At 28.4% G+C, this 22,920-nt stretch overlaps 1 protein-coding gene across 1 annotated transcript in view; it reads right to left on the bottom strand.

The window, feature by feature from the left end:
* Window positions 1–19,747, bottom strand: part of LOC129968557 (neuronal acetylcholine receptor subunit alpha-7-like) — a 257,844-nt gene extending 238,097 nt beyond the window's left edge. Inside the window, exon 1 of the mRNA XM_056082571.1 lies at window positions 19,612–19,747. Coding sequence (XP_055938546.1) covers window positions 19,612–19,672 — 61 coding nt within the window. The 5' untranslated portion in view covers window positions 19,673–19,747. The remainder of the gene's footprint in view (window positions 1–19,611) is intronic.
* Window positions 19,748–22,920: the final 3,173 nt, after the last annotated feature.

The following is a 22,920-nucleotide window of genomic DNA, read 5'->3' as shown; positions in this document are numbered from 1 at the left end:
TCCTATATTCTGAAATGAATAATCATTCAAACATTCTAATTTAATGATAGAATGTTTTCCTTTATAATTGTCAAAACAGTTATCTTGTACTTGACACACCAAGAGATCACATTACTATAAATGTATCGTATAAGAGTTGCTGCTTCTGAAAATATTTATTTCAATTACAAAAATAAGAATACAAAAAAAAAAAACCGTAGCACCGTTTTAGCGACATTACAACACTGGTTAATCTAATGAATTTTTGCCTACGAAATAATTATAAGTATAATCTTTCATTTATCATGTGATCCAGATTAGTAAAAATTTGTAATACTGCTTTCCTGTGAAGCCACATTCTCTTAAGAAAGATGTTTTTACAGATATCTCTAACGAATGTTCGGTTAGTGACCTCAAATGATGAAAATGAATTGCCCGGAATATTCGAGAATCTTCACGATATCTCCATTAGGAATCGATTTCCAACACTGCTCCTAAACATTATTTGTCCTGTCACGGAAACGATAAAAAAATAATTAGAGATAGAGCAGAAGGCAGTTAGTATTGAGTCAATTCAGTTGAGTAGATTGGTATTGATCTTCTGCTTATGTACTGATTTTATTGTAAATGCGCTTTTTGTGTAGGTTTTGTCTCGTTTCGCTATTGTTAATTCCGTAATCCGTTACCGAGCTTTTTAGTTTCTTTTCACTATTCAATCCACGGATGAGTTCTTGAAGATTTCCAGTAATATGATTATACTGCAATGCTAGCAATTATGTTATTCTAGAAGATCTCATCTTTAACTTTTTTTAAAAAGGAAATTCGTTTGAAAATTGATTTTCCATTAAACATAAAAATATTTTTAACGGAAAAAAAACTGAGGGGGATTTCCACAATGGAAAGGGATAATTGATTTTAGGAGGACGGATCGTCTCAAATTCGTCTTTTTGTTATGCTCATAAGAATGATAGAATCATTACGTCAAGAATTCGTCATTTAACAAATGTGTTTCTCCCTATACTTATATCTTCTTGCCTTTCTTAATGCTAATTTTACAGTCGCTTACTTTAGTTATATTAACATCCCATTTCAAATGTACGAACACTCTAATAGCGGATTTTGAATAAATACCCTTGGATAACAAGAATTTGCCGTATTGCCACAACCTATTCCTACTATAAGTTGCAGGATATAATGCACGTTTCTTGATTATATTATTCGTAATTTTTTATCGAATCGCAAAATAATGATATGCATGCATTCAATATGTATACCATATAATATGCATGTAACTTAATTTCAATTGATGATAAGGCTGATTGTGAGTTGGCTTAGGTATAAACATACATAATAACAATTTCGAAAAGCCAAAAACTTTTCTTTATCCGATTTTGTTATAAATGAATACAAAAATATTATCCGCTATCATTATCAATATCCTATTCCATTTCTTCATCTGCATGAAAAAAAAAAATTAAGAAATTGCAAGGTATACCAAACAGTGCTCAAAAACATTTCTTCGTGAAAGTGTTAGGCTGGTTTTGTATTCGCCGGCTTTTGACATACAGACGCATTTTGTATCTCGAATCAGTAGATTTTGGAGTTGATTAATGTAGTAAATGTAGTTGTCGAAAAAGAACTAAAACCGAATGCTTATCCTTCCCATTCTAATGCGTATTTTTCGAAGTATATTTAAATCATACGTACATTAAATGTTTTGCATAAGTATTATACAAATAATTTATTTAATAATAGAAGATGTGCCTATCTGGACGGGCTGTTATCCTGTTAACAATATCTCAGATATGATTGCCACAGATTAATTAACAAAGTTGTAGTAAAAAATATCAGGCGCATAATTAAAACAATAACAAATGTCAGTACATCTGAAATTCAGATGCAAATACATCTGAATCGGTTATTCCTTTTAAGTCCTTAAAATTCAAGACGGCATCTCTCACAGCCAGCAAAGTAATATGTACATGGTACCAGGCAATATGTACATATGTAACCAGGAAAAACAATATGTTTATACTGGATAATGCATTTTCCAATTTTAGACGAACTCTTTTTCAAATCGCAAAAGTTCATAATTTTAATTGCAAATATCTCCGCCAATTTTGCAGATAACTCCATGAAACATTTTTTCATAGTATAGCATAGATTTTTTTAATTATACTTTTGCCATTTTTATTTTTTGAGATATTTCTAGTAACTTCGTTATTTCACCGCATGGGGCACTGTAATTTGTTTCCATAAAATCAACATAGCCACTTCACTGTAGGTTCCAGCTTTACGAGACGCTGTTTTTAATTTGAAGGGCTTAAAAGAACTGCATAGAAAACTCTGTATATATTATATTAAAAGTTTTGTTTTCTTGAAGTAGGATCTTCTATGTCTATAATGCTCACGAGTATTCAAATCAAAAATAATTACTGAAATAAGTTTGAAAAAAAAATAGTTATCCAATGATAGAAAAAAAAATCAATGCCAAATGCAGAATAAAAATAATGCCGAAAGAAAATATTAGCAATAGCCTTCAAAAGAAATAAAGTGCAATCAATCATCAGACCCCAACTCATTAAAACCTTTGCTACAATCCAGCATAAATAAATTTAAATAAAATGTAAAATTTGCTATACCATAACTAATTTTTATTCCCTTGGATTTGTATCGCCTTCTCTTGCACAATTTCCTGTTTTCCTAGCCTTTGTTTCTTGCAGTGCAAAATCTTTTACACGTCATTTTCACATATACTCAAATTAGAATCAGCAGTCAAAATCGAGTTTAAACAAAGGGTGATGTAAAAAAAAGAAAAAATTGTATTGCCGACTGTAAAATAAAAGATGTTGAATAAAAGAAAAGAAAGAAAAATTTCAACTGCCAAGTGATGAAAATTACAAACCTCAACTCATTGATCCCAGCTACAATCCAAAATAAACAGGTAAATAAAAATGTGAAGTTTATGACCACAACTAATTATTATTCATGTTTAGTTTTATTCGCATACATACAAAAAAAATGTCCGGTCCTTAGACGAGAAAGCAGAAATTGGGACTTCAGATAGGCAAGAATATTTTTTCATATTTCTTCTAGCGTAACAGGACAATTCTATATGTTAATTCTATTTAAATATTGTCGGTGGAACGGGTGGTCTTGGGAAATCTGATTTCTAATTATAAGAATTTCCTTTTGTTCCAAATATTTTGTTAACCATTTATTTTCCGACAGTAGTCCAAAGTTTTGTTTAAATCTTTCACAATGTGACTATTTTTTTCTAATAAAATTTGAAAAAATACGAAGAACGTATTTCCAATAGAAAGTAGTAGATATTAACTAAATAATAACATTAAAAATCGTTTATTATTAGTTTAATTAATTGAACTATTTTAATTAATTAAAGAGTTTTTTTTCTTCTCCCCGGTATTATTTTGTACCAAAACTTAACTAATAATTCAAAAATAAATTTTAAAAAATGATGGTGAAATAATTCGGCAAATAAAGGGGTTAAATAGAGAATTAATTGCATTTATCTTCTAAAAATTTAAGACTGAAATCATAAAAAATTCTGAAAGAATTTTTGGTTTCACTTTTTCTCTTACAATACTCATTAAAAATAATATTGCTGATCTATCCTTATCAGTATTATACATACACATGGGGCATAAATACGGGAAAGATTTTGAAAAATCCACAGATATCTTCTCATGTAACAGCGGGGCATCTTTCATGCAAATGTATGCAAATGCCAAACGTGTTTGAGTATGTTCCTGAAGAAAGAGGAGAGGGAATACGCATTAGGAGGCTAGTCCCCACAAATGTCAGGATTTCGAAATGGCTCGGAAGTGATGGTCCAGATGTACGATGAATAAAACAATCTTCGAGAAATCGAAAGTACGTTTCCTACAAAATCTCCACTCTCAAAACAAGCAAAAAAATGAGCTTCTAAAAAAATAAATCATTAGTTGGTCTTATCCCAATAAGGCTACTTTTGTCTTTCTTTTGAGGAAATATTTACCACTTACACCAAGAGGAAAAGATATCGATGATATTTTTCTTAAAAGTTTCGATTACATTTTAAGATGAGTGGCTTTTCAAGTTTCTTTTTTTCTCTACCTGCAAGTAAAACAAAACTTTAAAACTATAGATTTTTAGAGAATGGATAGAAGAACTTGTTACTTTAGTTTAAATATTCAGGAGAATGGTTGCATTTTTCTATTTTCCGAAAGAAAGGCCTGTGTACTATTTGGATGAAGAAAATTTATAGTATATCTTATTTTTACGTGAACTTGCGTCATATAAATGTAGACAATTTTTAATGTTTCTATTTTGAAGCTTACTTAATTTTTATTTACATGCCGTTCAGTCAAAATTTTAGGACAACGAATTAAATTAGTAAACTTGTGGACATTTTGACTTCAGATTTAAAAATAAGAAGATTATTTAAATTCAGAAAGCGTTAACAGACAAAATAGAAAAAATATATTTTTACCTATAAGAAACTTCTTAAAAAATAATAGCACAAACACTTGTTTGTTTGTAAGCTTTTGTGTGTGCGTGTGTGTGTGTGTGTGTGTGTGCGTGTGCGTGTGCGTGTGCGTGTGCGTGTGCGTGTGCGTGTGCGTGTGTGCGTGTGCGTGTGTGTGTGTGTGTGTGTGTGCGTGTGTGTGTGTTTTAACTAAGTTTCTATGTGAGCAAAAGCGATCTTATATTGAGATAAAATATTCATCTAACTTTAGCTGACTTGCATTCGATTCTTTTAAAAACAATAATTCGGATATTGAATGTACATGATATTCTAGTAAATTTCGTGACAGGTTTACGTATTAAAGTCAAAAATTAAATTTACCTAGTACAAAAATGGAATGTAACGTTATACATTGGTTGCATCAAGTAAATAGAAAGACAGTTTTCAAAAGACGTCATGAGGTGGTTCAGAATTTTAGTAATGTTCAAAAGACCAAATTATTTTGAAACTAATGCTTTAAAAATGGCTTCCGAAGTTGACTGTATATTATGCATACTGATTTCGGATCATTAATTATATTTTTACCTTCTAATGCAACTCAACATTATGTATCATGTCCATATTTTTTTAGCCCAACACATTCGGTATGCGTTTGCTCGTAGAAACAATTTCATCTGAATAATTTGAGACTAACAACTATAATTTGTTCTCTTATTGGTTATTTTCAGCGAAATGTTATAAAGAACCCTTGAATATCCTATGCAACCAGTATAATCGATCTCATACTTAAGGCCATATTAATAACTCAAAACTTATATATAAACATCTCAGGTCACTTAAATCAATCTAGGTCTTTGCTAGCTTTCGCTTTATAATAAAAGTAATACATACAATTGCCTAGAAAGTTTGTCAAAATAATTAATAAAACTACAATTTTCCCATTAAAAATATTATTCCGGTATCGTTAATACATGTGGTATCAATCATAACTTTTCAATTGTTTCAAAGTATTCATTCTTTAGATAAAATATTCTGAAACAGAATTCGAAATTTCAGTAATGATTTGTTGAATTTAGAGTGTTATGCAGTCATTCAAAATGGATAGAAAGTCAATCATTTCTTACACAATCATATATTTGAAATAATTCCAGATTCAAAAACTGATCAAGGAATACGCGCATCTAATTATTCATTCGTCTGTAAAATATAGCCATAGAAATTTCTGAATACATGTCCCAATGTAAAATAACGTTCCAATTTGCATGAATATGGCTGACTGAATGCACTTACGCGTATCAGCAGTGAAAACTCATTGAACTAAGTGGATTAGGATTTATTTTTAAATGTATATACAGAGATATTTTAAAGCCTTATAGAAAATTGGATGGAATAAATTCAATTTAGTTGCATTTTTTAAATTAATGATATTTTCTCAAATACATTAGAAAATAGAAAAAATTCTGATATTTTCTCCGCCGTTCAGAGTATAATTTTTCTGTAACTTACTGTCTAATTTTGAGCTACCTTATAAATGAATATCATATGCTAAAACCAAAAAAACGTTGGATTAATTAATTTGGGGTAAAGTCCTTCTCGAACGTATAAAAATCTCGAACCTGTCCAACACATCTTGTTGTCTGCAACCGGCGTCAATATCACGCCACTCAGAAACAAACAAAAATACATGAAACTACCTACCTACTGGCTCAAGCAAACTAACACATGAAATCCTATCAAAAGATGTGAATTTTAGCGAATTCCATTTGAAATAATATTTTATAAATTGTCATAAATCGAAACCCAGTTGTCGAATATAGAGAACATTTCTAACTATTTCTGCACTGTTCGTGAGCACATGCCCAGTTATCCTGTTTGCAAACAAGTAGAAGGTTCTACGGAAGAAAAACCAGGAAACGATTTTCTTGACTAGTCATCCATTAAATAACATTTTATAACACCTATAATGGTTTTAGACCATTCCAATGAAATTTATGAATCTTTTATTAAGTGGGTAGATTTTACTAAATTTTATTCATTTTCTAATTATATGAAATAAATATACATGCAGAGAATAGTGTAATGGTTGAAATTACCGCCTTCCAGATAAATGATTTTTTTTCGAAAACTATATCTCGCAAAACAATTTACTTTTTTCGTATATGTATGAAGCCATCGAAGAGCAAGTATGTAATCGTCAAAAAAATTGATTTTGATATTTTGATGAAAATGTTTACATTACAAACCTCCCTGAATTCTGAAAAACGCATTTTTGGAATTATATTTGTCTATCTGCGAGAAAATAACTCAGAAAGGATTTAAGCTACATGGATAAAATTTAGTATACTTCTACACCAGCTTCGTAAATTTCAGTCAAAGAATTATCAATGAAGAATAAAATCCAATGAAAACAAGTATGCTCCTACCTCTACACGAGTACATAGTATATGTGAACACGATAATTAAAAAAACGTGAAAGGCTAGGAGGATTTAATCAAAAAAGATAATACGTATCAAATTTGAAACCAAATCCACAAAGAGATTAACGTCTGTTAGTGTATTCTTCCCCAAGCATGTAAATACGATAACTCAAAACGCAATGATTTAAATGAATAAAAATGAAATCTTGTGAATACAATTCCAGTTTTGTATCACATTTTAGTTTTAACGGATTAGAAAAAAAATGACACACAAAATTCATGTACGATTTTCTGATTCTTTAGTAACAACTATATCCTAAATATTAATCGCTAAAGGTCACCCAGTAATATACTCGTTATTGTTGTTCGCTAAATTCACAGGTATAATTATTAGAGAGACCGTTTCGGAGAAACCACACTTCTTGGTTATGTAGACAAGAGAAGTAGATGTAGTAGATGAAAAAGTACAACATTTTTTTCTTGCATTTGTTGGAGTATTTTGTTAAGTTGGATTTCCGAAAAAAGCTATTTTATTTGCTGAACTCTTTATCTAGCTAACTTCTTATTTAATCTTACCATTGTCGAACGTCATTTGTACAGAAAACTCTTTGAAATATGAACATTAAATTTGAACAGAATTTTTCTTCACATTTTCGCAGGTTTTTACTATTTATTTTTCACGTATTTTTATACGTGAAAAATAAATAGTAAAAACCTGCGAAAGGTATAGTAAACTGACGAGGTTAGCATTTTCCATAAACAAATTTTATTGTTTTTAAATCACTTTAATTAAGTGCAGAAAATCAATTTATAATTTTTCTATGAAATAACTGACTCAAAAGGCAAAACGATTTAAGAATGTTTTTTAATCAGGATTTTTTTTTTTACCTTGAGGGGGTAATTAATCAACATACTGACCAAGTGTGCAATGGATGTCTTTAGAAAAAGTCGATCGTTGTAAAGGCGAAAGTCTTGAAAAAAATCAGTTTAACGCTAGAAAGATTCCCTGACAGCTTTTGTGGAAGCCTTTGAGGCATTCACTCTCTTTCTCAATTTTTACGGTTTATATAATGGGAAAATACAAAATCTTTTTTTTCCACCTTTGTTTCGTGACATATTTTAGATTTTGTTTCGTTCAAAAGTTGTGTGCTTTAAACTTTATTGGAATTCATGAATATCATATGCTTCATTTTCAAAATAAAATGTTTACCCTAGTGGGGAAGAAACTAAACACAAATTTACCATCTACACAGCATGGATGAGAATTTTTTTTTAAAGTTTATAGTCTTGTTTTGTCTGCTACCTTATATATTTCCTAGACTTCATTCAAGACAAAGCATTTCCAGTTCTGTGACAGGCATGCAAAGTAATGTTTAAATATGTAAAAAATTAATTTTAAGATTTTTTTTAAAAAAAGGAACATACTGATATAAAACATACTATGAATGATGTTTTAACATTTTTTATGAATTTAGCTACTTTACAGGAGTGATGACTTAGATAATATATTATATACTGGAAATTCTTTACTTTAGATATTGCAAATTTTTTGGAAATATTGTAAATTAATGAAAGAGTAAAATTGTAATTATAATTTTTATCACAAATAACTGAATTATTTATAATTTTTATAAATTATTTAAATAAATAAACTGTTACATCTGCATGAGCTAAAAACAACATGAACAAATTAAATCATTTTCTGAAAAAATGAAATTATAGAAAAATCTTCTAAAAATACAATCATTTTTTTTTGCTCCGCCCATTTTAAGGAAAATATGGTGTAAGATATTTAACGAAGATAATTTCTATGGTTTTAGGAGTTCAAAAAGTATTTATACAGAAAATGAAATATTTTATCATTGAAAATGTTTGTCAATACAAAGAACGAAGGTCTTTTTTTTCAGATAATTAATTAGTAATAAGGATTGGTAATAATAGTTAAATCTTATTCATACTAAACTCAAATCTGTTACAAAACATTCTAAATCTATAGAACCCCATAATGAAGAAAAGCCATTCTAAAACAGACGAAGGCAATGATCTGTAATTTCAGATAATAAAATTGAAAATAAAGGATTTCTAATCAAAGGTTTTCCATAAAGACAAAGCGTGCAATATACGATTTCTTCAGGAGTACTTAAAGAAAATTCGATTCATAATAAATTAAGTTACTGCTTAAAATATTTTATAAAACAATAGTTTCATTACGAGTCAAATGACATATTTATCCTAATGTACTGTAAAGTAAAGACTTATTTTAGAAATAAATAACTTAATTATTTAATTGCTGTTATTCTGAATCATATACGGACTGAATTATTACACTTTTGAAGCTAAAATTAAACATTCGTATTTGCTATGACTAAAATAAAAATAACATATAATCCATAAACAACCATAGTGGCGGATAAATTATTAGTTGAATCAATTCAACAACATATTTACAAAATGAAATATGTTTGATTTAACAGAAAGTAAAAGAGGTTTATTTATTCTTTCACGATCACCTGTTTTCCAGTAAAGGAAAAAATAAATATATTCTCGAGAATGAAATTGATTTGAATCAGAAATTCATTTAGTCTAATAAATAAAATAAATTTGATTTATTAAACATTTTCTTTAATTAACTTATCAAGACACTTGTCATGATTTGAGATAAGAAATCGGGAAAAGTATATTATATGGAAAAATATTAAGAGAACGTAAGCTAGTTTTCTTTTCAGATATAGACGTTGGTATACGAATGTCTCAAAGTACTACTACGAATAATAATTAATTTTATTTGTTTAAATTTTTATTTTGCAAAACATTTGTATGTTAATTATACTATGTGAATACCAATAAAGGCCTACCTTTCTTGTCTTTCCGAGGAAAATTTTGAACGTTATGCAGTCAGTAGCAACACAGTTTGGTAGTCCATTAAACAGGCACCCATTAATGAAAATGTTGAACTCTTTTCTTTGGATTACGAACAAATATCAATATCACATAATATTCAACATAGCTTCAGATAGAGCGTATATTAGGTAGTTTTAGCCAGCATCTCAGGTTTCAGTCTCTCTTTCACTTTGGCCAATTCAAATGTGTTTGTAGTGTTTAATGACGAATGCAGCACGGTTATGACGTGTTGTCATGTGATCGTCAAAGTATCTGTTGCAAATTGCATCCCATAGCCAGCCAATCAGAGCCAACCAGAACTGAGGTCAGCTGTTTTGATTTCCCTTTTTTATAGACAAGAAATATACTATGAAATTCTTGATGTAAAGTTGATGTGTGTGTTTTGTGATTAAATGTTTTATATGTTACATCTTTGTTTATTCAGTATTTTTTAAAATTCACTTAGTCAAAATAGACATCTGGCAGATGCCAGCCCATCACAATTATTTTGAAATTATGTGTGGTATAGAGTTATGCTACAATATCTTTTGTTTCCAACATTGCCTTTGAATTACAGTTTACAGTTATGAATGTTTTGTTGTTACTGTGGTTCATAAGTCATCAAGAGGCCTCAACTATGATGAGAATAGATAAAATATCTTAGATTGGATATGTAAATAATAATGAATGTGATGATAATTTATTGTTTCTATGGTCTAAGAAAGAATCAAATGCCATTGAATCATTTTTTATATTTTGATTTTTCAAATATCAAAAATACTCACTCTTAAACTTTAAATAATGACTCAGAATTCCATAATGCATGGTAAAATCTGACCGTGGACATGACAAATGAGAACAGTGATAAGGATATGAATTGCATTCATTACTTTTACATTGTCTTTTTTTAAATTATCATTGTTAATTTCTTATTAAGAGATTATTGCACCTTTTTGAGATTAAAAAAAATAGTAGTTTTATCGAGAATGAAATTGCTTTTTCGTTTAAGAAAATCTATTTTCGCATTTTTGTGTTACCTCTGCCAATTTCAAGAATTTGACAGAAAAACAATTTACTCACTTTTAAAAAACTTTTTTTTTTTTTTTTTTGAGATTGAAACTTTTAAATACAAGGTTATTTTGTCAATAAATTTCTAAGAAAATAATAGAAAACGAAATTAATTAAGTCATCAAACAAACAGCAGGAAATTATCTTTGAAAACTGAAATATCGTCTAGTATCGGAAAACTATTGACATGTAATAAATTTTCCCGTTGCAAAATATCATAGTTCTCTAAACTGAAAGATCGTTCTCTTTCAATATAAATGAAAATGCATCCAAATTAGATGCAAACGAACTTCAAAATACTTTCACAGAAGGGCAAGTAAATCCTAATATGAAAACATTTTCCAGTCTGTATGTGTAAATGTTCTGTAGCTGGTGGTGTTATATGTCTAATAATAATTTAATTATCAATAACTACTAGATAATAATAAGTAAAACAATGGTTTATTTGCCGAAATTTCAATTAAATTATAGTAACATGTAATGCTGTTATTAGAGAGTAAGAAGCCGTAATTTCTTATTGATCTTCACAATATATACTTCTCGTTGGACCCTGATGACGTTGCGAAACACAATCCAAATCAAGTTAGATAGCTGGTAATGAGAATTGACAGGTTCAAAACAGAGGATCCCAGGTTCAAAAACCGCCAAAATTGAAAGAATTTTATTGGTGCATTGAAAATTTTTGTCAAGTTTATAAAAAATACGATGTTTTTATTTTTAATATCTCATGATATAATGTAGCACCTTCATTTAGAAAGTTATATCTTTTAACTCACAGCCTGTTTTAAAATGAGGAATAAAAACAAGTATTAAATAAATTCGTTTTTTTTTATGCTTCCAAATATTTTTTCCAGATTAGTGATTGATTATTTATTCGCTTGCCAGATTAATTGCTATCTATCATTATTATATTCCGCATATATCACCTTGTCTATCTGGGACAGCCCCAGAAAATAATTCCTAAATGGAAATTTAATTTTTGAAGAAGAATAAATATACGAGTCATTAGTTTTGAGTTTCTTGTATAATTTCTACAATGATCCGTCTTTTTGTATTTAAATCAATCATGCAGTGAAAGGAATGGTGTATGCAGTTTAGAACAGTATCTAGATTGGTTAGGTTTGATTTGGTCATATTAACGTCGCGTTTTAAAGCAACACTATCGCTATTTTGGGACAGACCTCGTAATTTTGAATCGCGGTCAGATGACGAGGGCGACACCAGAGCTAGCACCTCACTTTCCCTCTTCCACACCACAACAGCGGGAGGACGTTTGGTCCCAACGGATTTAATGTACACCAGACCCGCTCACACGACGGTTCTTCGCTAGAATCGAGTCTCAAACCTGGAACCTTCCGGTTCCGAGAGTTTACCACCAGGCCTCTGCGGTCCAACAGTATCTGGAAGTCTCACTGATCTGATCAAAGATTTGGTACAAATCTATAATATTAGAGTAAAGACAAAATGGCAAATGTTCATGTGAGATTGTTGAAATGTTGAGTCATTGTACATGCAAGTACACATAGCAAGATGGATAATTTGCAAATCGGTGAATTTGCTGCAACATTTGTCACAATTCTTCAACTTTGATGTAATGATTATATGTAGAATACGTTTTCCCCCCTAACTTCAGTTATATATCTATCTGGGTGATTCATTAAAGGAGAAAAAAAAACATATTGTGAATGTAATGACTACAAATCAAATTTCATTTATTTCTTACCATTTTTAAAGTTAATATTCAATGTACTACACATCAAAATTATATATAGAAAGAAGTTTAGAGTGCATTCTTTGGATCGTTCAATAAGCTAAAATTCGGAGATGCAAATTTTTTAACCTAGTTTTTCTACATATATATCTTATAATTGAAACAGTGTGTATATATATATGCATATATATATACATGCATGCATATATATATATATATATATATATATATATATATATATATATATATATATATATATATACATGCATACACATGCATGTAATAACTTATAATTAATCTACATTCTAAAAAAAATTCTTAATCTCCTGAACCCCGCGCGTAAATTTAACTTTTAAACTGTTGGGAATCAAAACGTCGTGTTGATAAATTCTTTTCTAAAACTATATAAGTTAAAAATACTTTCATGGTCACTATCTCTTTCCAGATTTCTGTCTTCCAATTCTGTATAGTGCAATTTCCACCTTAATTGCAATCGCTTTAACAAAAAAATTGTCACAATAGATAAAACAGGATTATTTCCCTAAAATTATGAAAAATAAAAAAAATTTTCAAGATATTTATGTCTGTTTCTTCAAACATTATTTTACAAGAACACGCTTGCATCGCTCTTTCTTTCTCATATAAATATATATTTCACTTAGTTTAATCACAATTAATTCTAAAGTATTATTTACTGCGTTTTTTCCTTATATTATTAATTTTATAAATGATCTTGTTTTAAGCGTCAGAAGGGGAATTTTATACTTGATGAAAATACTTGCTAAATATTAAATACAGCAATGAATTATTACACAATCTTTTGTCTTTTTTACTTTTTTTGATAACATTGTTTACTAAAGGATGGTGCAGGTAAGAAAATTAATTTCAGGTGGAGATTTGACATATCAATCGTGTGCCTTGAGACTAATGAATAGTCGAAGAGGGAGAGAATAGAAGAACAAAATATTTCTAATGAATAGTCAGTTATTAAAATATTAAATCTAATTCCTATAAACTTTCAGACTTTTCCCATAAACTATATTAACGATTTTTTATGGGTATTCACAGTTACGATGGCATGGTTGGTGAACAGCTACCTTGATTGCTAGTTGATCGAAGTCCGATCATACAAGCGTTTTTTATATAAACAAAAGAATGTTTTTTAAACTTCTATCACTTATATTATAGACCGCAGTTATTAATATATTAAATACATAGCTAAAAGCCCAAAACTTGAATTATAAAATGTTTTGTTTAGAAATGAACTCTTTATGCATGGATGTTGTCTCTTCCTTTTACCAGAAAAAATTTATCAAGTTTCGAAGCCATAATTTAAAGTAGTAAATATTTAACAACTGTATTCCCCTTTTTTTGCAGTTCCTCGAAATTTAATCTCTATTTCAATCAGATCGAAAAGCTCACTGAATTCAATCAAGCATGATTTGAGATTTCATCGACGCTTCTTGACTCTCGCATCTTTCTTTTCATTGGTAATGCTGCGTACTTTTGAGCTGTTTGTGTGGAGATCCGAAATCAATTCATTTCATTTCCAACTGGACTGATCTTTCCCTTTATTATGTGAACGGAAACATATAACGGCACTATGACTTAAAACAGAAATTAAATGAAAAATTCACCCATGTAATAAATATTTCTAAAAATTAATCTTATTCTTCCAAAAAGAAAATTTAATCTTGCTTTGAATTTCATACTTTATTCCAAATATGAATTGGCGTTGTATACACGCCAAAAGGAATATGTCAATTAAGATCCAAAAATATCATTAAATAGGTTTAATTACATTAACGTCCCGTTTTAAAGCAAAACTAGGGCTATTTGGGGACGGGGCTCATAATCTTGAACCGCAGAAGGATAAAGGAGGATCCTTGGCTCCAACAAATTTAGCGTGCACTGGACCCACTTATACGACGGTTCTTCGTTGGAATCGGGTCTCGAACTTGATGGACTCTGGTTCCGAAGTGCGAGACATTACAACTATGCCACTGCGGCTCCGTCTTTAAACAGGATATGAAGTAAAAAAATACTTTTTTTTTTAGAATTGTGGGTGATACAGTTTTTTAATAAAAATATAAATAAATTTTGATCCTTATTTTGTTATTCTGATCAATTTAAAACTCCACATTCATATTGAGTGCCTGTAAAGTGCGCGTTTGTTCATGATGCAATAATTCTAATTCACCTGAATGCTATATTTCGTTTTTTAGGAATAAAACATTCTTATTATCTTCTCAGAAAAAAATATTTAGTTTAAATCCGAAAAAACCGAATTCGAAAGAAGAAAAGAACAGTATTTTCACTGTTGTATCGTGTGTGGTATCTATTTTATTAGAAACATTCTTCGATAAGGTATTTGTTATGATGTTGTTCAGAGATATTTGCAGCATTTTAAAAATTAAACACTACATATAAAAAAGATTGTATATGTTATTTTTAAATACATCTTTACATCAAACGGTTAACATATAAATGATTGAGTCGAAAGATAATTTTTTAGTTAAATATCTGCTTTAAATTATAGAAATTGATTAAGAGCGTATAAAAAATGTTTTAATCAAAATTGCTGCACTTTCAGATTCAAACAGTTAATTTTTAGACGAATTAGTACACACAGTTAAGGATGATATTTAAAAATATCAAATTCCATGTTCTATAACATGATGTTTAAGGCTAACTTCATGTCGTCTCATCGTTCATAACAAGCTGATATTGTGACAACATGATGCAAAAAATCATTTAAGGAATATAAATTTGAACCTATAAGTAGAAAATTTGGATAATGGAGAGTAGGCCCACAAAGAAAAACATTTCCCCTTATGATAATTCTTAAACAACTCTGAAATACAAAATATTAGATCTTTAGTGATACTGCTTTTATTTCTGCAAAAATGTTTCTCTGACTTTATTATTATTATTATATTATTTAATCTTATACTTAATCTTACTTATATATACTTAATCTTATACTTTATATTACTTAATCTTTTTTATTCTTTAAATTATTGCGTTTATATACACGATCATTATGGAATATTTCTGAAAATTAGTTTAAAAATAGACAAATCAAGTTCAAAACCGTAATTTAACAGTTATTTTTTCATTGTTTTCCTTTTGACTCCGAATCTGTTCTGATATTGATTCCAGTAAAATTCATTCACCATTTGAGATATTTATGATTCTATTTCATTTTTCTGTGCTTGTATAACTTTATTAATGACTTAGTTTTGCCCAAAAGGTATAAAACTGCGATGATACGACCCATCATAATGTTTAAGCATGACAAATAAAAATTAATTTAATGAGATGAAAGGTCATTTCAGAAAATAATGACTCTTAAAATCTGTGCAAAAATATTTAATGGTTTAGAATATTGATTACCTAAAATAAAATGTGAAAACAAACAAATTTAAAAATTAAAGAATCTCCATATTATATGTTACAGCATCGTCAAATCAAAAGCAAGTTTGTACATTATACAAAAAAGAAAAAAAAAAAATAGAAATAAAAACGCATAAATAAGTTAAACTTTCTGTTAAGATACTCGCAGAAAAATGACTTTAAAGTTGGAAATGCCTAATTTGTTATAAAAAAAATTAATGAAAATCATTTGGAGCTCATGAATTTGCTGCATCTATTAAGATTCAAGCTTTACAATCAGAAAAAAATATACAAATAATAAATAATTTAGTAAAATATTCATCAATTAAAAAATTAAAGCTATTTAATACAGTTAAAAATAGTTTTTCTTTTATCTGGATATAATTCAGACCATTTGAAAAAGTAATTTTTCACTTTTCCATTTTTTTCAACTTAAAAAAGAAAATAAATGAGGAAAAAATTGCGCTCGAACTTGTTTTTAATCAAGAAAAATGGAGTAGAAGTGTTGGGAAAAAGTAGAATGGAATTAAAAGTGACTGTCTTTATATCTGTATTCTGATCTCATTCTTCAGACCATTAAATGCAATTATAGATCTGCGCTGCTTCTCTTGAAAAAATTACGAAACATGGGATATAAAAAAGTTATTTGTTAGTGAGTATTATAATTAAATCATAAAAACCTCGCCTTTTTCCTCATGAGTTAGTTTTTTCTTCCTTTTAATATCTAGGAGCAAAATAATGTTCCTTTATTTTTTTCCTCCTTTGCAGTATTTAATGTGTTGTGGTCTGGTATTCTGCTGGGTGCTAACACATATTAGATTTTTTTCATAAACAAGAGTTAAGTTGCCTCAAGGCTTCTGGAAGTAAAAGAATGCGTTTAATGTAAACTAGAAAAGAATTTTGTTGTTGCTGCTGAATGGTAAGTCGATGGGAAGCAATTAGTTCCGTTACTAGATATTTTTTGCTATTAAAAAAACCCTGATGTGTAAACCAAAATAAATATAAAAAACAGCACAGCTTCTAAATAGTAAACTAAACCAATGAACATGGCCACCAAATTTTATTCCAAACAGAATTCAATTAAAATTACGGTTACATAATTTTTGGGTGACAGAAAAAAGAAATATAATGATCCATTTTTTAAAAATATTAACTTCATATAATTCAATGAGATTGCATATTCCACACCATACCGAAATTTTCTTCATATGTAAACAATTTATCATTTTCGAAATTTTAAAAGAAACTCTTTCTTTTTTTCACAAAACTCATTCATTAAGAATAAATTACTTTATTGGACTAGAGATTTCTCCGTTTTGCAAAACTTAAACCAAATTCATTTCAAATTATTTAAGAAATGACAAATAAAATAAGGATTCTCATTGTTATTATGACACATTTGATAATGTCCAAATCGATAACGATAGGCACACACAATTTAAAAAAAGGTTTAACTCACTTTAAGCATTATCTGATGGTGATGATGTTGTTTTCGAATTACAGCAAAAAAGAAGGGTGCTACAGCTTCTGAGGATAAAGACCCCCAGAGCACCTGAGGGCAGAAGTTTAACTTCAAGCTCATATGAAGACGACACTCACTTGCACAACCCCTTTTTACCAGGGGGGGGGGGCTCTTTCACACACTTCACAGACAGAACATAAAATCAGGAATGACATCTATGTCGATTATCTCCATCATTACAAACCCACACATTCAGAATAAAAAAAAAATCTGATTAATACTGGCATAGCTTGGTGGGGGAAATTTAAATAAAGTAAACTTTTCTGCATTTTAATATCATTAAAATAATTTTTTCTAAAATATATAGAATATCCTACAACTTGAAAATCTGAAAGGTACAAACAATATATTCCATAATAGAAATGTACTACAACTCAGAAATAAACAAAAATAAGTTTAATAGATACAAAGCACAAATAAATATTATATTATGAAATTTCATAAACCTGGATGAAAAAAAAAATACTAAGAGCCACACGTAAATTTCATAAAAACATATTTAGATAAAAATGAAAAAAACCCAAAAAACTCCAGTCTTTATTTGTTAAAATGAAATTTATCATAATTCTACAACTCATATTTTTTTTTAATTAATTCAAGAACTTGAGTTTTTTAAGCCTAAGCATATTATATGTTTCTGGTATCAGTAAATGTTTTTATTTCAGATGGCAAAAATTAAACATTCAATTGTTTTATGGCATCAAACCTCCTTTCAATTTGTTGTGGGGGAAACTAAGAAATGTAGAGCCATACGTGCAAATACACCGAAAGTACTTTCTAGATCTTTGCTAACTATATAATAATGTACAGTTCATACTTTTATAAGAATAATTATTAAATATATAATTTTCATGAATTGAAAAGGAATATAATTCCTGTGGGAAGTTGTGATTCAGTTATCGATTCAATAAATGTTTACCATGCTTATAAACTTGAAGGATGTGAAATATGGATTAAAGAAATGTCAATACAGTTTAGCATTAAGAGCTTATATAGTAAAAGGAGACCAATTCATAAAGGTTGTTTCATCGTTGTCTGAGAAGATAAAGCACTTCAATCCAATATGCAATGGCTTAAAATTTTAGCTTAATATATTATTTCTATATAATTCATAAAATACTCGCAATCACTTTCTTTATATTGTCATTCTTACTACGTCATCTTAGATACACACATGATTAGAAAGACACTTCTTCTATTTCATTTTTCAACCAATCCATAAACCGAAAAAATAAGAAACAATTTCTGCAAAAAGAACTTAGTATGTTATTTTCTCATTCATTTAGAGTAAAATATAAGTTTCCAAAAGCTTAGATGAAATATTTCTTCAAGTATTATTTTAAAATTTCGATTGCTAAAATATCCGTCAAACCTAAACATTGTGTTTTAGTTTCTCAAAAGTTTATAACTTTGCATCTAAATTAAAAGAAAATTTTCAATAAAAAATAGCTCGCTAGTGCAATTGATTTATTTTTAATTCGGTGCCTAATATTTAGAAAATAAGTAAAAAGTTCGAAGTAAAAGAAAATTTGCAATCAAAAACAATCCGTGAGTGTAATACATTTGTTTTTGATTTAATGACAAATATCTAGGAAATAAGCAGAAAGTTCAATTTAAAATATATTTTGCAATCAAAAGTAGTGTGTAATAGATTTTTTTTTAATTTCTTGCCTAATATCTAGAAATTAAATAAAACTTTTAAAATGAAAGATTTTTCAATCAAAAATAGCCGTCTACTATAATATTATTTATTATTTATTAGTTTTTGATTTAGTGCTTAATATCTAAAATATAAATAATATCTGTCATTGATATTATTATCATTTTTGATATTATTATCAATATTATTGTTGTCCAATATTATTTTCATTGATATTATTATCCAATCATCATTTTTTCATTTCTCATTTATCGCAAATCTAACAACTGAATCCTTCCAATGACATTTAATTCAATCATGTGCTTCAATTTAACCTCTTCTTAAAAGAGAATGTACACTATCTTTTTCTCAATACACATATGAAACATTCATGTTACGCTATGAAAACATGAACAAGAACTAAATTATATATAAAAAAAAAACCGCTATACTGATTCTTGGTTACTATGTAATACTTAACTGATCATTAATGTCTTTCATGGCTTGAATTATAGTAACAACTGGACTTACTTCGACTTGTCTGCTCAAATGAATGGTCTCTTAATTGCGCCGAATACTTGGAGGTGACCATATCATACGGGCTAATATCGGAACTCTTCTGTCCTTTCCTTTCTGTCGAAGAAGACAGAAATGAAATATACCTCTGAGTCAAGCTATACACTAAATAAACGACTTGCCCACCGATATTAATTGTGGAGCATGCAATGGATGCATTAAATGTCTCAAAGACTCACCTATTTTAATCATGTTTGACACGAGGAAACAGTGAAGTGATTTTTCCTATCAATTCGGATCTTCAACTAAATTCATTAAGCTTTTGAAATTTTAGAATGAACATACATATCCGCTTTCGATTGAAATGAACTGGAAGAAATGCACATGATTAACGAATTAATGAAATAAAAATTGAAATGGTGCAAAAGTGTTTAATACATTTATTATAATTTTAATTGATTAAAAATTAATTGAAATTTTAAAGTATTTCTGTCAGTAACTTCAAAGCGCATTATTTTATAAAAACTATTTATAACAATTCGATCTTTAATTTTAATATTTTTTTTCAAATAATTTAAAACACAAAACATGTAACTATACTTTCCCTTTATATAACTGCTGAATTAACCTTTGCTCAAAGTAATGTGTGTTTATAACATAATAATGTTGCACTCTTATTATTATGCAACATAATAACGTTGCATAATAGGTTGGCACTCTTCCGATTAATTGATGTAAGATTTACATTGCCCAAATTTGATCAAATTAAACAAATCAAACGGAAAACATTATCATGTTGCAAAAATTCAACTCGGATCCATCCTTTTTTACATAAATTCATTCTAATAATTCATTATTATTTTCATCAGTTTCTAGCAAAGGAAATAAAATGACTTTTTCCTTCTAATAGGATTTCTCTTCGTTTCTAACGACCCTGAAAATTCGTATAATCCGCCCTTAACTAAGAGCCTTTCTTTGATTGGCATTGGCGATCGTATTGGGAGGATGATTGGATTAAATGTTTCCCCGTACGTTTTTCCCCAAACAATCAGCGACGCACTGACTTCAAAACAGCAAAGCAAGATAAATCAATTTTCTCTTAAATACATTAGTGTGATTGCTTATTATTTGAAGACAAAAAGAGCCTGAAAGAAATATAATCAGATCATGTCTCTTTTCTAAAAAAATAAATATATAAAAATATCGCGAAAAGATTTTTTTTAAGATGTTAGTACAAAATACGATGAAATTATTCGACTATGATAAGGATGAGTTAGTACAATTAATTTTGTAAGCAAGCAAATTAAAATTCTCTAAAACTATCAAGGAAATAAAGTTTCATAAGCGTAAGAAAAATCTTCAAAAAATATCAAAACGTCCTGTTTCGAATAATGTAACGTATTTTGTACATTTTATTAATAATGTTATGCAAATTTTATTCTTCAAATTTTCATGTCCACAAATCACACAATTAAAATGTAGGCAATTTCACTGGCGTAAAATAATAGGATCTAATTTATAGGACATTTATTTCAATATATATTACTTGTTGTAAAATCTTTACATTTACCAAAATGCTTCAAATTTTAGAAAACATGTTATTCTCCTTTAGTCATAAAAAACTGTTTAACTGCGAATGCGACCGATATATATATATATATATATATATATATATATATATATATGTGTGTGTGTGTGTGTGTGTGTGTGTGTGTGTGTGTGTGTGTGTGTGTGTGTGTGTGTGTGTGTGTGTGTGTAATCAAATTAGTAAAAATACCAAATTAATATGTTAATACTAACAAAAAGAATAAAATCAAAAAAGTAGAAATTTAGAATCCGGCCTGAAGATTTTTTCCTCAAGCAGGGATTGAAACAAGGGATTTTTTCTGTGAGGGATCTGACTTTTGTCCAGTAATATTGAACCCTCGTGACCCGAAAATCCCCTGAAATTGAGGCCTTAGAGATAAACCATTTTTTACAGAAATAAAACAATAAATTACAATATCCAATTTAAGCTAAAATTATAATAACATAATATAAACTATAAAAGAATATTCATAAACACTTATAGAAACAAAAAGGAAAGAACATACCATTAGAAGGTAAAATCTCTACATAAAAACATTTATCACAATTTCCGCGTAATTCCTACATAAAAACGCTTCGTCATTCAAAGTAATAAATAATTGGAGGATCTCAGCGCCATCTATTGAGTTAGTTGACATGTAACCGAAAGTCTATTTTTAGTTGTGCCAAAAGATAAGTATGAAGTCAGTCCTTTTCTATTATTAAAACTTCTATATTGCACTAATTTCTGAGAAATTCATTAGTAGTGAAGTTTTTAATGATATTATTTGTTGCTTCAGTATAAGAAATTTTGTTATTACAAAATCATTTAATCCTATTAAATTGTCAGAAAATTAAATTTGTGAAAATTTTAGAGTTTAGATTACAATGGTAATTACTAAGCTTAATTATTTTAAAGTTGAATTTATCCTTTTTATTGTAGACACCAACTAATGTTTTACCATTAGAAATTTCGATTTTTAAATCCAGATAGGTAGCTTCAAGTTGATTTTTGTTTGTTTCAGTTAACACAAAATCTTTTGGATAGCAATTAGTAACAATATTAGTATTATCTAAGTTCAACAAAAACAAGTCATCAATAGATCTCCAATCGTTTATTAAATTATGTTTAATTATTTTTTTCTCATAGCAATGTAGGAAAATATTGGCTAATGCACTTGAGAAAGCTGTTTCTATTGGAATGCCCTTTACATGTTTATTAAAATTAATTCCATTAAAAACGTAATTTTCAGTAATATTAAATTTACATAATTCTAGTCAGTTATTTTTTGTAATAATGTTTTCATTTAAATATTCGTTATATATAAAATTACAGACATTTGTTAATTTTTCGTGAGACAGATTAGTGTATAAATTTTCAAAATCATGAGTATTTTTATTAATGTTGTTATCTTTTATAAAATCGAAAACTTCTTTGTTACTATTAATTATATATTATAACTTATTATAGTTACTATTAATTATAAGTTATCTTCATCTTTAATTTTATTCAGGAAAATTTTCAAGTATTTAAACAAAAATTTTCCCGTATAGTAATTATAACTGCCAGTGCTACAAGTCACGAATCTAAATTTTAATGGTCTTTTAAGAAATTTTCTTGTTGGGAACAAATAAGGATAGTTTAAAGAGCAAGTCTTATTTTTAGTTTTTTTCGCGAAAGCTAGCATTCCTTTTCCCGTTATTCTTTAAAATGTAAGTTGCATTAGAATTATATTCATTAATTAATAGCTCTCTATA

This window comes from Argiope bruennichi, chromosome 5 (genome assembly GCF_947563725.1).
Source record: "Argiope bruennichi chromosome 5, qqArgBrue1.1, whole genome shotgun sequence".
Taxonomy (NCBI): domain Eukaryota; kingdom Metazoa; phylum Arthropoda; class Arachnida; order Araneae; family Araneidae; genus Argiope; species Argiope bruennichi.
The sequence above is the reverse complement of the archived record's forward strand: the minus strand, read 5'-3'. Positions and strand labels throughout refer to the sequence as shown.